This window comes from Brachyhypopomus gauderio, chromosome 13, assembly GCF_052324685.1.
Source record: "Brachyhypopomus gauderio isolate BG-103 chromosome 13, BGAUD_0.2, whole genome shotgun sequence".
NCBI lineage: Eukaryota > Metazoa > Chordata > Actinopteri > Gymnotiformes > Hypopomidae > Brachyhypopomus > Brachyhypopomus gauderio.
This window is the reverse complement of record NC_135223.1, coordinates 4,060,579-4,075,930: the sequence shown is the minus strand read 5'-3', so window position 1 is coordinate 4,075,930 and position 15,352 is coordinate 4,060,579. Positions and strand designations below refer to the sequence as shown.

At 44.2% G+C, this 15,352-nt stretch overlaps 2 protein-coding genes across 2 annotated transcripts in view; both read left to right on the top strand.

The window, feature by feature from the left end:
• fam171a2b (family with sequence similarity 171 member A2b) overlaps positions 1 to 4,522 on the top strand; it is a 13,798-nt gene extending 9,276 nt beyond the window's left edge. Inside the window, exon 8 of the mRNA XM_076970992.1 lies at positions 1 to 4,522. This exon is cut by the window's left edge and continues 264 nt beyond it. Coding sequence (XP_076827107.1) covers positions 1 to 1,300 — 1,300 coding nt within the window. The 3' untranslated portion in view covers positions 1,301 to 4,522.
• A 2,199-nt stretch (positions 4,523 to 6,721) lies between these two features.
• On the top strand, positions 6,722 to 15,081 carry dcakd (dephospho-CoA kinase domain containing). The gene is made up of 5 exons (XM_076971033.1): positions 6,722 to 7,002; positions 7,730 to 7,842; positions 8,256 to 8,459; positions 13,231 to 13,318; positions 13,770 to 15,081. The coding sequence occupies exons 2-5, from the start codon at positions 7,731 to 7,733 to the stop codon at positions 14,053 to 14,055; spliced, it is 690 nt and encodes a 229-aa protein (XP_076827148.1). The 5' UTR covers positions 6,722 to 7,002; position 7,730; the 3' UTR covers positions 14,056 to 15,081.
• Positions 15,082 to 15,352: the final 271 nt, after the last annotated feature.

Here is a 15,352-nt window from a genome sequence, read left to right as displayed (position 1 = left end):
GAAAGGGAGCCAGCGCGGTGGAGAGAGCTTCCCCATGAAGGTGCACCGCTCCACGGAGACAAACAACCACGACAACGCCTTGCACCAAGATGACTACGGGCGCAACTACAGCCCCGACGACAAGGATCATGACTACCGCCGCAGGCACGTTGTCAACGACAACCGCGGGTACACAGCTGACCCGCCATCACCGTCCATCCCGGACAAGCCCCCAGAGTACTCGCAGGTCTCCCAGGGAGCGGAGCACCTTGCCCGCCCGACATCGCTGAATACGCAGCCGGGCCAGATCATCTTCTGCAGTTCTCTGGACCAGATGACAGAGAACATGTACCGCAGCATGGTGCCCACTCTGGTTATCCCAGCACACTACATGCGCTTGTCGTCAGAGTTCAAAGGCTCGGAAGGTGGGAAGGATGGTCAGAGCCAAGCGGAGCGAGACAGGGATGGCCAAGGAGGGCCAGGCAATGGTGTCAGCGGTGGGATCCCGAACTTGGGCCAGGGCCAGGGGGCGGGTCAAATGCAATCCCAGCCGGGTATCGGTTCGCCAACCGGCTCCGATGATAATGTGTGGGCGTCTGGCGGTCCGTCAGCGCCTGTCCACATCCCCGTGCTGTTCAACGACTCCACCATGGCACAGATGAACGGAGAGCTCCAAGCCATGACAGAGAAGAAGTTGAGAGAGCTCGGTGTGAAGCAGCACCCACGTGCTTGGTTCATATCGCTCGATGGCCGCGCCAACGCTCATGTGCGCCACTCCTACATCGACGTGGGCTCCGAGCTTGCTCACAGCGGAGCAAACAGCAGCAACCACAGTGCACAGAGCACGCTCAGCGCCCCTGCTGGCACCAGTAAGGATTGCGGCCCAGATACAAGCCTCCAAAACACACCACAGGAGCGCAAGCAGTCCTCCGGGCGGAAGAGCAAGGAGGATCGGCATGGTGGTGGGCGTAAGGGGCACAGCGCAAACGGCACCAGCAGCGGGAAGCAGTACTCCAAGCTGATGTACCATGACCCCCTGGATCTGAGCGGGGGCGTTGGGCGCATGGGAGCGGGGTCACCCTTAGAAAACCCATTGACCCCCCTCCTGGACGACGGCCCCGAGGAACCACGCGGGTCGACGATACCCCGGAGGGGTCGCAGTCGCGGAAACAGCTCACGCAGCAGCAACAGCGAGACACAGCGCGATTCCGTCACAAGTCCGGAGGATGAAAACGACCCTGACGACAAAGACGAGAACAAGAAGAGCCCATGGCAGCGCATCGAGGAGCGCCCTCTCATGGTGTTCCACCCCAAGAAGTAGAGACACAGGACAGACACAGGACAGACAGGTCAAACCTCTACCATTAAGCAACACAAGACCTTTGAGCAGTGTGTTCAAATTGATCATTGTTACCCGACGTTTGCTCCTATTAGCAAATGGGTAAAACTCATCTTGTTTTCTCAAGCCGAATTAAGTGTCAAGATCGTTTTATACTGAGCTTTTAAAACAAAATTTTCAAATCACATGCCAACAGCATCTATAGCTCAAACCAGAAGATAAGGCTCGGAGGAAGACGAGACTGATCACGCAATTTGAATACATTTTTGGAAGTGCAACGAGACTTAGTCCCAAAGACTTAAAGTCCGGATTTCACAGCTGAATGACATCGTCCATCCGCTATAGTCCATACAAGAGTGATGATTAAGTACCAGGAAAAAAGGCTTAATAGTGTATCACAGAGAATAAGCACAAAATGTGTTCATAGAGAGTAGGAGGATATGTTTCAAGAATCATCTATTCGTAATCAAGCATGGCACATATTAAAACCAACCAATTCAGACTGCTCATTTAAATATCGGCTTGGGAGTCACCCTGTCTGCAGGAAGAAAGCATGGGGTTTTGGTTGGACACCAGTTTCTTCATGATCCTGACCAAGTTGGCTTTGGCACACTGTTCAAGATGGCATTGAAATGATCTCTTTTAGAAAACAACATCAATTGGTGATGAAAATGGAGATGAAAGGAGAGTTTCTACAAAAGAACCAGATGTTTCAGTTTGCATAATGGTATTCTCTAATGTCCCAATGCTGTATTTCTGTATTCCTATCACCCAAAAGACATTTCATCCTTTTTCTTATCATGAATAACCAATTTTTATACATGTTTATATCCCAATAGCGACAAAAGTTTGATATTTATTTCTTTTTCTCTTTTTATTTTTTTTCAATATAAACTGTGGTGGTAAAGTTATGTGGAAATAGATTCATTCAGGATCATAAAAAGATGAGTTGCAATATGAACAGTGAACATGGTATAGGAATGTGAATCCAAACATTAAATTTCTCACTTTCCAAATGTTTCACAGGGTATTAGGCACTTTTATTAGTTACTTTTCAATAGTTTGCTTAATTAGTCATATTGTCAACAATCATATTGTATGACACCACAGATGTAAATGGAAATCCCCTATAACTAACCCAAGTGTTGATTTGCTTTTTCTTACATTATGGTGACAGTTTTGAAAAGAAATGTTTACTGATCTAAAACTAGTTTTGTGCTTTCTTTTGTGGTGTTGAAAATAGGATTTGGCAAGATGTACTGACTCTTTGTCAGTGGCCTTTTTTTTGTCTGAGGGATGTTTTACATTAACTACATCCATCAGTGAAGACGAATGTGGAATATTTACCCTCATGTGATTATTCGCTAATCCAATATTCATACCCAAATCTTCCATTACCACAGGTCCTGATGTAAAGTTTATTATTATCATTTGACAGGATTCTGTGTATATGTATGATAGCACATGTGCATGAGACTTGTAGACTAGGAAAAGTTTGTTTTTAACAACTGAAGATAAAAGGTGGTCCACGTTACCGTAAATATCGGGACATAACGTCACATTACCGTAAATATCAGGACATGACGTCATCGCTCCAGAAGGTGACGCTCCTTCCACCTTCTAAAGAGTGTCAGATTCATTTGTCTCGTTCACCTGGATGACAAAAGCATCTGACGATGATGCCGACACCAGGTGGACGTGCCAAAAGGTCAGAGGTGAGCTGTGTTCTCTCCCTGATTAGCAGGCCGACGCCGTTTGGTGCTGTTAGCTACTCTAGTGTACTGGTAGGTGGTTGCTACCAGAACTCTGTTTCCGTTTTTTGAGAATGTTTTGATAGCCTTGACTCTCTGTCTTTCTGTTTTTATCTCTCTCTCTCTCTCTCTTTAGCTCACACACTAAATATGATCCGAATGGTGCTCTGAACCTTTCATTTGTGTCTATTGCCCATGTTTAATACATTTATGATAATATGACGTCACAGATTCACTTTGTCAGTGAGATTGCCCTCTAACAACCCACTTATCGCTTGTTTGATGCAGGTTATTACATCCTGTCAGTCATTTAATAACCATCCTCTCCTCTTGTCACTGTGGAGAACCAACACGTTTTTTTTGTTTTCGTTAGTTTGTAAAACAACGTGGCCTATTTTTACATCAAAACACAGGGAACATTATAAGCGTCACTCAGAAACATGTACAGCACTCACGCTGTGATGGCTGCCTGCAGCTCCTCACAGTACCATGGAAACGCCAGCGTAGGACATGTCGATTCCACGCTGGTCGCTACTCGGGCGTCCGCTGTAGTGCCTGCAGCGTTACCATATAAGGCTGTGAGCTTGCAACAGCACCCCTGTGGTGTCAGGTTGTCAATTTGTTTTATATATGTTTTTGTTAAAGAAAGAAAGAGGAAAACAACTGCTTCTACTCCAGACATAAGGAAGCTCAAAAGTGCTCACTGCTTACTGAAGCCATTTTCTCAGCATGTCTTAACTGATTTGGTAGTCAAGTTTTGAGGCCTGATGATCAGGCTCAATTAACGGGTTCCAAGATTTTCTTGCAATCTCCAGTGATCCCAGAACTCACGTCGAGGTGGTCCTGGGTTTCTCCAGTGTAGGGTAGGCTATTCAACTGTACTGTTGACATACTCTCGTCCTCTCTGGGAATATGGACTCCGTGAAATACTGCATGAGCAAAGGTGCTCTATTTAAATCAAAGCCATTTATCTCTCTCTCTCTGTCTCTCTCTCTCTCTCTCATCACTACTAACTATCCATAGATAATTGTCATGGGAAATATTAACAAGCCTTTATTAATATATATATAAAAAATGTGATGTGGTTACAAGTGCTCTGAGAAACCGTTTTGTTCTTTAATGTGTAAATATTTTATCTCTTGATTCTGGAGTCTGGATTCTGCTGGCATTGTAGTATTTCAACCAAGTCACATTCCAGATCTATAGGACTATTTCAATCTTTAAATAGATCAGTCTTGTTTTGGTGGAGTGAAGTCAGACCATTCGAGCCTGTTGGTGTTTACATGTTTATTCATGCGAGCTGTCTTAGTAACAAAGACATCCGCAGTCAAAGCAGTCTGTGGTGACCATTTCATTATTAAATACTATTGAATTGTTTGCACAAAAAATTATTACATTTGATTGTGTACATTCTTCCAAATGAAAATAAAATTGTTTACATATTGATTTTACACTCCTGTTTGCTGGTATTGCCTTTTTTGAGAGTATGGGGAGCATGTTTATATTAACATGCCTACATTGATGATTTAAAATGAAGAAAGTGCTCAGTGTATTAGCCTCTTGTGCAAATAACATGAGGCAATATTCCTAATTATGCAGTTGAGCAAAATAATTTCTATACATTACTCATATGTTAATGATAGGTTAAAGACTTGATCGGTAGTGCATAAGGCGTGTTAAATACCATTTTTAAAAACCGAGACTGAAGTTGTTTTGGTGACGAGGTCGATGGAAAACAGGATAACAAACCTGGGCATAACAAATTTACTGCAACCTTATAAAGGCGTTTTAATTCGGGCCTGTAAATAATCCACTATTGACGTCTTTGTGTCAGGAATGGTAATCACGCCCGTGACCGCCAGAGGGCGCCATCGCCGGAATATTGACCAGCACACCTGAATTTACCATTCACCACCACACCCTACTTAATAAGGACTGCACAACTCACCAGTGCGAAGTATTGCATCTCCGAGTTTCTCTACCAAGCCTTATTCTTGTATACTCTCTGACTGTGATTCTGGTTTTTGATCCTTGCCTTGGCCTTTGATAACCTCTGCCTGCCCTTCTGAAGTCTTTTCTGGTTTTTGACTATTCGCTGCCTGGTTTTTTGACTCTCCCTTTTTGCCTCGCCCTCTTGTGCTGCTGTCTGCCTTCCTTACGGGGTTGTCCTTTTTGAGACTGCTGTTCATTGTTTTTTCTATATTAAAACGTTTCTATATTTAAAAAGTTTCATACGTCTGCTTATGGATCCTTCTTCCATCTCGGGTTCACCATCGTTACACTTTGGTCTCAAGTCCAAGTCAAGTCCCAAATATTTGAGTGACACTGCAGTCGCAAAGCAGTTTATAGTTGTACTGGTCTGTTATGACACTTCTGATGTATAATAGCTTTAACTGGTAAATGAAAAAAATACAATAAAAAAACATACAAATGTTTTCCAGATAAATTTTGTATCTCTATTTTTCTCCAAAAAGTGTTTTTCTTACAAAACTGACATTTTTCTGGATACAATATTCTCTTCTTTCAGTATATCATCTGCTATATTTTGTTCTAAAAGATAAAGAAGGGCTGTGAAATAAAAATAAAACTAAATCTTTCTAACAATCACATTTTTAAACTATATATGAAAGCAGCCCCGTCGACAGGGGGGGACAACCGGGTCTGTTGTCCCGGGCCCTAGGGCCAGGGGGGCCCATCAAAGAGCCCAGCAATTTATTTTTTATTTAAAGTCTATAATTTTTAAATAATCTTGAAATCTTTCATTAATATAAAATTATGTACTCATAATAAGCTCAATGGCTCAAATATATATGTTTTTACCTATCTGCATATTTTCCATTAAGTGCATACACCCCCGCCTCCCACTGGAAAATGGTTTGATCCAGCACCGACTGTAGCCGGCCGGTATATGCCCAACAGCGGGAAATACAGTGGTGGATAGTTAAAGTAAATACAGAAATCTGGAGCGCAGAAAAGAAAGGAAAAACATTTACCTGACGAATTTTAAAGTTGCATTGTGTTCCAGGTTTGAAAAGTGCTGGAATTTAGGGTAAAGTACTTGAAAATGCTTGAAATTGTAACTACTTCGTTTCACAACAAATAGCTGTCTGACTGAACAGTTCTCGTGAAGACGTTAAGATTGGGCGTTTTGAAAATAAACAACCATTAAATAATGTGATAAAAAGCGAATTATTTCGAATCATTTCGAGTATATGTATAAATATTTAACTTAATTAAGTTTAACGTGCTGGGAAATATTGAAATGGACCTTTAAAGTGACGTACACGTGCTTTAATTCCACCTTATAAAGGTGTATGAACCCTACAAACGTGACTTTGTTCATTGCGCTGAAGCGCGGCGCGCGCGAAGTTACAAAATTCGAGAGGTGCACGACCTTGCGAACCGACAGCGCGCGAGGCCCTCGCGCATGGGCGGAGCCACTGCGATTACGTCATTTTCGCGCGAACCCTCGTGCCGCTGGCGCTGGGGGGGGGGGTCACATGAATCTTTCATGTCCCGGGCCCCAGCAAGACTGTCAACGGGCCTGTATGAAAGGTCTGCATATAAAGAAAATAGCAACCAAATTACATCCATTTGTAAACGCGCAAACAGAATATTTTTAAGTGTAATTTTCTTCCAGTCCGGCAGGTGGCAGCAGCACAACATTGATGGTGCAGTCACTTGGATTGAAGGGGCTACTGTACTGCGGCTCGTCCGTCAAACTTGTGTTTATTTTAACGCGCGTTCATGTCTTTCTGTGCGGCGGGGTTCACTATGTAACTAAACGATCACACGTTCGTTACTCATCTACTTTATCAATATGGGTTCGTGTTGACTGCTGTATATTTTGGCTTCATTCGAGCAAAGTGTGAAGTGAGAGAGGAGGACGCTTTCGTTTTATCAGCCCCAAAAGGTCAACATTAACGTCCTTTAGTAAGTGGGTTATTCCTAGATTAATCTTGATACATTAGGATCCTTTCTGTGATTTCTTGTCAACATAACACCTCCTAACACTGACGTGTCAGGCCTAATGTGGGTAAACCAAACCATAAAGTCAGTTTTGTACTACCTCAAACTGGACTGAACAAACAAATAAACAACAATTGAACTAAATGTCATATATTAGTGCGCGTTCACGAACGCCTGTGTGTCTGTGTTGACCAATATGTGGAATCGATCCTGTAGTTTAAAATATTGTACTTATATTTAGATTACAAAGTGATTTCACGACAGTTGTGCCGCACTTATCATCGCGGTGTCGTGTGACAAAATATAAATACGAACGGGTTCTGGTTCCGTCATTTGGATAAGTTAATACGTTTCGGTTTATTGACTAAAACTAGCAATTTATTAAAAAATTATTTTCGAAATATTTTCGAACAGCTGGTAGAGGAAAATGAATTAATATTTACAGTGTACACTCTAAAAGGGTGGTGCATTTAAGAATGTGGTCCATTCAGATCTCTGGGTCCATTACGCCTAGATGAACTACTCAAAACCCGTCGAACCTGCCACACCGAATAAGGTTGCCTTCAAAATAGCCTGCTGTAATTCAAACGGCCGCCAGGTGTCACTAATCATCCGTCTTATGTGACAGCCATGCAGTTGATGTGTAGTATTCCAGATGTTCATTATATGACTGTGTATTATTATATTTCAGCATGTTTCTGGTCGGCCTAACCGGAGGAATAGCCTCAGGGAAGACCACGGTATCTTCTCAGCTGAGAGAGCTTGGCTGTCCTGTCATCGAGGCAGATGTTGTTGCCAGGAAAGGTGAAGCACTAATATAAACTATTCCATCTCTGTTTAACTGGTCCTCGAGTTGAATTAGCTTGTCTTTCTGCATGTACGGGAATGTTTAAATAAACAGAACAATAGTGCTGAAGATTTATCTAACAAGAATACAAGAGTACGTGAAGGCTACAAAAATTGTCTAACAAAAGTCCAAATTACATGTATGACTGCATTTATACATTTGCAGGGTTGTATATGTAACTTAAATAATTCTTTATATATTAATTTGTATCTATTATATAATATCTATTGTAATAAATATTGTTTTATTAAACTGTTTTATATATCTCTATGACAATGATTTATTGTTGTTTATTTGAGTATGGAAATACTCACAGGCGTGTACAGGCGTGTGAACGTGTTTGTGTACCCCGGCGTGTGTGGGGGTGCAGTGGTGGAGCCACACACGCCCGCATACAGGCTGATCCTTCAGCACTTTGGGCCGGAGGTCCTCCTGGAGAATGGGGAGATCGACAGGCAGAAGCTGGGCCAGATCATCTTCTCCGACGCAGACAAACGCAGACTCCTCAACTCCATCACACACCCGGAGATCCACAGGGCCATGCTTAAACAGATCCTGCTCTACTTCCTTCGAGGTGAGGACACACACACACACACACACACACACACACACACACACACACACACCATCCCCTAGTGACTATCATTCACACAGAGCCAAATGTTCAAAACGGATAATGATGTGTTTGGAACACACACACACACACACACACACACACACACACACACAAAAACCCTGCTGTCTGCCAGAAAATACCTGCTGCCTGACATTGAGGGCCAAACAAATGTTTAATACCGCCGCACAGAGGGTTAGGTAACCTTAGCACACTGGGCTGAGTCCTTCTTCATGGCCCGGCTCATCACCATCTGGATGACGCGGCTCCACTTTGAGCCCAGTAATTGCTCAGCACGGCTGGTAAGTTTGCGGAGGGCTTATAGCTGCCGCTCTGCGCGGTGGCCTCGTTGCGTCTGCGTGGAGCGGAAGCGTGAGCTGTAAATAGCACGCGTGCGACAACTGGGAAGCTTGAATACTTTTAATTAAGAAAGAAGCAGGAAAATCGTTAATTAAGAGAGACGGATTGCACCAGAGAGGAAGAGCAGGTGTGTGGTTCGTACCTGGAGACTGTGTGTGGCTCCCTACCTTGGAGGTTATTATATATAGGCTATGGGTATATAATGCACAGGTGTAGGTCTGCGTGGCGTGTAGGCCGCAACGCGGGTTTGCGTTGTTCATTGTTCGGTATTCAGAATATAAACTCGGCGAATGAAGCTTACAGATTTAACGGATATTCTATTACCGGTGCCACGGGTGTAGACTGCCAGGAGTATCATCTCAATTCCCGTTGTTAATGCGGGGAAATCCTCACCCCTACACACAGGGACTACAACGTTGAGTCACGTCAGGTGTGAAATAGTCTTTTGTGTTGGTCTAAATCTCTGGGCGTAATTAATGTTTAATCAATAATGTTGATGAAATAATGGACTAACAAGTTGATTACGAAACTGTCATCTACAGTTAAACTAGTGATGTTTTGCTCTTATTAATAAATTAATTTTCTTTGTGGATTGCGTGTCCATGTTTCTCTCAATTGTATTGTTTATTCCTCATGGTTCTGGCAAATATCTTTTTTCTTTGGTTAAATATGTCTCTGTCCAGCCGACACAGTCAGCTTGTCTTGTTTCGTTGTTCTTTGTGGAAGGGAGTGTGGCCGGAACATCTAAAGTAGTCCAGTGACAACCTGAAACGTCTCTCATCTGACAGGTCCATTATCAAAGGACAAACAAAAACAACAAAATAATTGTTGAGCCACCAAATAGCTGAATTTACCCTGGGTCCCATGTTCACATCACCATTCTGTTAAGTGTGTGTGTGTGTGTGTGTGTGTGTGTGTGTGTGTGTGTGTGTGTGTGTGCGCGTGTGTGTGTGCGTGTTTAGAAGCACCATGTGTAGTTTTGTTGGTTTGGTTTCACTGACTGTGGACTGCTTTCTGTTCCCCTGAAATTTAATTTCTTATGAATAATAATTTAGTCTTGTCTGCACAGGATTAGTGCCCCCCTACTTTTAATCTCCATAATGCTGCAGTGAGCTCCGATTGGTTACGTTCTCACCAAGTTCCTGCATATGCTTGTCATGTTCAGTGTGTGTGTTACACAGCAGAACCATTATGAGGCTTGTTTCCCTTATTTCTTACTTGCGTGGTAAGATTTTATTTTGCTGTTCAGGTGGACCGACGACACCCGCTGTACTTGGACGTGGCGCTGTGCTTGAACGTTGCATGCGGTGCGGTTAAGCGTCGTGCATTTACCCACACGTCTTGGCTCGAGATCTGAACTGGACATCACTGTGACCCTCCCAGCTCACAGATGGCTGTGGTCCAGTTCCACTGACCACACTGCGTGCCGCTCTGGGGTTTTTTTTTGGGCATTTGGAAACACTTTTAGAGTAAGATGCAGCATAGAGGTTAATACAGCTGTGCACTAGTTTGCAAGGACGCGTTTGATTGGATGGGCCACCTGTCATTCACTTATGTAATACTGAGAGTCCTTGGACCAGCTTTTGTTTTGGCCCCAAAGAAGTGCTAATGATGGGGGTTGAGTGATTATTCACTAACTGTAGCTAAAGTGGGAAATCGATGACTTCTAACAGCCACTTTTAAAGCCTGTTAAACGTATTACGTAACAACGATTCGTCCACACGGTTGTTGTCATAGTGTGGCCCGGAGTCAAACATAAAAATAAAAAAACGACAGGAGACTGTTGATTTCAGGAGGAAGCCCGGCTCCTTGTTACCGGGAGATTCACAACCACAAAGTCAACCGAGTCTGCGGGTCCCTCTGTGCAGAGATACAGCCAGCCAGCCAGCCAGACAGACAGACAGACAGGCGCAGCACAGCTTATGAAGATGGTGCCAGGTTCGGAGGACAGCTCCAGACGTTTGTGCTGTCTCAGGCGTTGTGGTCCGGGTTCTCCGGCGCATTAATAGCATCCATCATCTTCCCTCCGTATCCGTCTGAATTGGCTCTGCTTGCAGCGAGCAGCGCAGGGAAAATCGCTGCATGCCGTCCCTCCGTCTCTCTGACCCTTCATCCCTCTGTCTCTCTGTCCCTTCATCCCTCTGTCCCTTCATCTCTCTGACCCTTCATCCCTCCATCTCTCTGTCCCTTCGTCTCTCTGTCCCTTCGTCTCTCTGTCCCTTCGTCTCTCTGTCCCTTCATCTCTCTGACCCTTCATCCCTCCGTCTCTCTGTCCCTTCATCTCTCTGACCCTTCATCTCTCTGTCCCTTCATCCCTCCATCTCTCTGTCCCTCCATCTCTCTGTCCCTCTGTCTCTCTGTCCCTCCTTCTCTTTGTCCCTTCATTCCTCCGTCTCTCTGTCCCTTCATCCCTCCATCTCTCTGTCCCTTCATCTCTCTGTCTCTCTGTCTCTCTGTCCCTTCATTCCTCCGTCTCTCTGTCCCTTCATCCCTCCGTCTCTCTGTCCCTTCATCTCTCTGTCTCTCTGTCCCTCCTTCTCTTTGTCCCTTCATTCCTCCGTCTCTCTGTCCCTTCATCCCTCCGTCTCTCTGTCCCTTCATCTCTCTGTCTCTGTCCATCCTTCTCTTTGTCCCTTCATCCCTCCGTCTCTCTGTCCCTTCATCTCTCTGTCCCTTGCTCCCTCCGTCTCTGTCCCTCAGTCTCTCTGTCGCTCTCTCCCTTCATCTCTCTGTTCCTCCGTATCTCTGTTCCTCCGTATCTCTGTCTTTCCATCCCTCCATCTCTCTGTCCGTCCGTCCCTGTGTCCCTTGCCTTTACATGCAAGGGACTGTATTCACTGCATGTATTGCATGCAGGGTTGATGATATATGATATATGGATCATTTCTGCAGGAGATGTCTGCTGTGTCTCTTGTAGATTTCCATTCGTTTCCATTGGCAAGGCATTCAAAATGACATCACGTTTATGATGCTAGGAATATGAAAGAAATCTTGCACTCTCTGAACGTTACAACCACGTGGAGTGAGCACACAAGTTTGAAGGGCCTTTGTGTTTATATCGATTACAAGTGTCTTCAGCTGCACACACTTGATTTTAACTGGACATGACTTCCATTCTTTATAAGTACCTGCAGATTGTATATTTATGTACACATAAATCTCTTAATATATTGTTCTATTTTGTCCTAATTCTGTTTGACACATGCATCAAGAGAAATCCCTTGTACATTTGCTACTTTGCAAGCAGTGATGGTATAGTTACCTTGAAAAAGTAATTCGATTACTGATTACTCCTTTTAAAAGTAACTTAGTTGCGTTACTGATTACTTGATTTTAAAAGTAACTACATTAGATTACAAGTTACTTTAGTAGTTACATTCAGCAGAAAAATTAATTTTTCCAATACTCACTTTATTGGAAGTGCATTTTTAACAGTAACAGTGTATTGAAGCAGGTTCGGTAACCGAGAAAGAAACTGCTTAATCCAAAAATCCCGAGGAGGGAAATATATTGATAACGCAACCCTGGCGCGCGCAGGCTCCGCCCCCTAGTGTCACTTAAAGGGTAAGACACCTTGAGTGGCCAAGTGCCTGTTTGGGAATTCGCCGTGAGGAGTAGTAGTCGCTACAGTATCTCCTGACATTACGTTTGTGTAGCTGCGCGGTATTATTTGTAGATTTATTTGTAAACGTAATACAAGCGAACTGTTCAGTCAGACAGCTATTTGTTGTGAAACGAAATACTATTACAATTTCAAGCATTTTAAAGTAAGCTACGTTAGTCGAAATTCCAGCACTTTTCAAACGTAGAACACAAAGCAACATTAAAATTCTTCAGGTAAATGTTCCTTCCCCTGTTTTTGAGGGGTGTTTCTTTACACTACCACATATCGTTACGGGATGACACTGCAAAAAATGACTTGTAAAACGTGCTCGCGCTCTCACAGGGTCGCGCGCAGCGTGCGGAGTCGAGCGCTACGGTCAGACGCAAAAGTAGAACTGAGCCAAGAAGAAAGATAAAATATATATTTTTACTAGGGAAAATAAAATTAGTAACGCACAGTTACTTGGATAAGTAACTTTAATCTGATTACTGGACTGGAAATAGTAGCGCGTTATATTACTCGTTACTGAAAAAAGTGGTAAGATTAGAGTAACGCGTTACTGACATCACTGTTTGCAAGTTAAGATTATAATACTGAAATTACCTACTTTGGAGACAGAAGCAAAAATGTTTTTATAATTGCTTTATAATTAACGTTTTATAAGACATTGTGGGTCTACGCCTGACTGTATAATCATTATTTGTTGGTTGTGTGTGTGTGTGTGTGTGTGTGTGTGTGTGTGTGTGTGTGTGTGTGTGTGTTCCTAAGGTTATCGGTATGTGATTTTGGATGTGCCGCTGCTGTTCGAGACGCGGCGCCTCACCCGTTTCCTGACGTACACGGTGGTGGTTTACTGGTAAGATCTCATCACCCCTGGAGGGTCTGTGGTGTGAAGCTGCTGTTCCTCACAACTGCAGCATCATTAATGTCGTCTTCTCCTTCATCCATCCTTGTCTTCTGTCGCCATCTCAATACCTCTCCTTCACTCTCCTGAAATTTGTCTTTCTTCCTCTCTGCCCCCTTTCCGTTTGAGGGACTGCCTATCTACCCCTCTAACATCTCCTTCCTTCCCTCCTTCTCTCCCTCCCTCTCTCTCTCCCTCTCCCTTCCTCTCCACCTCCCCCACAATCTTTCTCTCAATGTCCCCTTGTCTCTCTCCCTATATTTATCTCCTCCATCTCATTTCTCTCTCCCTTTCCTATTCCATCTCTTCTCCTTCCCTCTACCCCATCCCTCCCTCTTTCCTTCTACCCACGCCATCCTTCACTCATCTTCATCCCCCTTCCTCCTCCTCCTCCTCTAATCAGCGACCCAGCCACACAGCTGTCCCGTCTCATGCGGCGAGACGGCCTCGGCCAGCAGGAGGCGGAGCTCCGCATCGCCGCCCAGATGCCGCTGAACGAGAAGCGCGGCCTGGCCAATCACGTGATCGAGAACTCGGGCTGCCGTGACGACACCCACCGCCAGGTCCTCCGGCTACACACCAGGCTCGAGGACTCCATGCAGTTCCTGCTCGTCCGGGCCATCGCCATGGCAGCTGTTGCCGGCCTGGGAGGCCTCTTCCTGTATACGGTTCGACGGCTGGCTTTCTAGCTGCGCGGGCGGAACTACTTTTTAATGAGCTCAGATGTGCCCTCCACCACGGAGTCAAGGGCTTCCATGTCAAACAATAATCAGAGGAACATGAATACGAATCTCGTGAACATTTAAAATGCGACTTTCACAGTCTTTAATTTTGTTTTTTACATCCAGGTACGTTTTCTAGACCATTAACACTATAAATAACAGTCAACACCAGATATCTGACCACCTTAACCTCACAACCAAAGGACCTCGAACACTGGAGTATGTACAGATCTCTGCGTGGAAGTAACTTGTTTTCCTGTTCTCAACCAGGAAGGTATTTCAGATTTTTGCCAGGTGTGCAATCATCTCCCAGCCAGTGTGTCATCTGAATTACTGTTTGGTGTTATGAGCAAACTCCCTTGTTCAGCTGGTTAGCGTTATAGTTAGGGGTCTAAGCTGGACGTGATGGCCTCTGTGCTGGTCTCTAATCGTGGGATCAGACAGCTGCTTTACCCAGATTACACAGAGGAATGTGCAGAATCTGTTTCACACTGAAAGGATCTACCAGAACTTGTATATCAGGGCCCTGTTTCCCAAAACCATGTAGCGTTAAGATCATCTGGAGTGAAACAAGGAGACCGGTCTGCAGGGTAGTCGCTCTTCCTTTTAAAGATGATCTTTGGCTTTTATGATGCTTTTTGGAAACCCGGCCCAGGATAGCTGACCAAATGTTAATCTTTGTGTCCCAAAAAAACAAAGCTCAACGTCCAGCCAATATGTTGGTCTATAAACTCAATGTTAGACATTTATCATAAATGATAAATTATTTGATTTCACTATGATTTAATGCAGCTGTGGTGTAATAGGGGGTTTGGTTCTTAGATCACGTTTTCACTACCTTCCCACTGGTGTGTTTTCTTCGTGAGTTTTGCTCCGAGATTACAGATGGCTCGTGGTTTTTCCACACCCCTTTAGATAAATGTGGAACGTGGAAATGAAAAATCAGGAGAATCTGATTGATTACAAAAAGAGAATTAATAAAGGGAGTCTAAACTGAAAGACACCGGTTTTGTGCTCATTCTATCGAGTGTAAAATTGAACTGAAGAGGTAGAACGAGTGTGTGAAGATAGTTTGTACTGTAATTTTGTCGTCCAGGTGTGGCTTAGCACTGTCGGTGTTCATTTGATGAGGGTCTGCTGTGTCCATTTCACTGTTTTCCAGACAGTTCCGTCGTCCCTGAGCCATTTACGCTGCTTCTGTATGGGTGCGTTTATCAGTGTGTATCGCTGTATCGATGGCCGCAGAGTGGCTAACATGGACGCC

Excerpts from the sequence above, each read along its gene's own strand:
- dcakd (XM_076971033.1), top strand. The coding sequence starts at position 7,731 with ATGTTTCTGGTCGGCCTAACCGGAGGAATAGCCTCAGGGAAGACCACG. Across the intron at positions 7,843-8,255 it reads AGATGTTGTTGCCAGGAAAG|TGGTGGAGCCACACACGCCC; the intron begins GTGAAGCACTAA and ends GTGGGGGTGCAG. Across the intron at positions 8,460-13,230 it reads CCTGCTCTACTTCCTTCGAG|GTTATCGGTATGTGATTTTG; the intron begins GTGAGGACACAC and ends TGTGTTCCTAAG.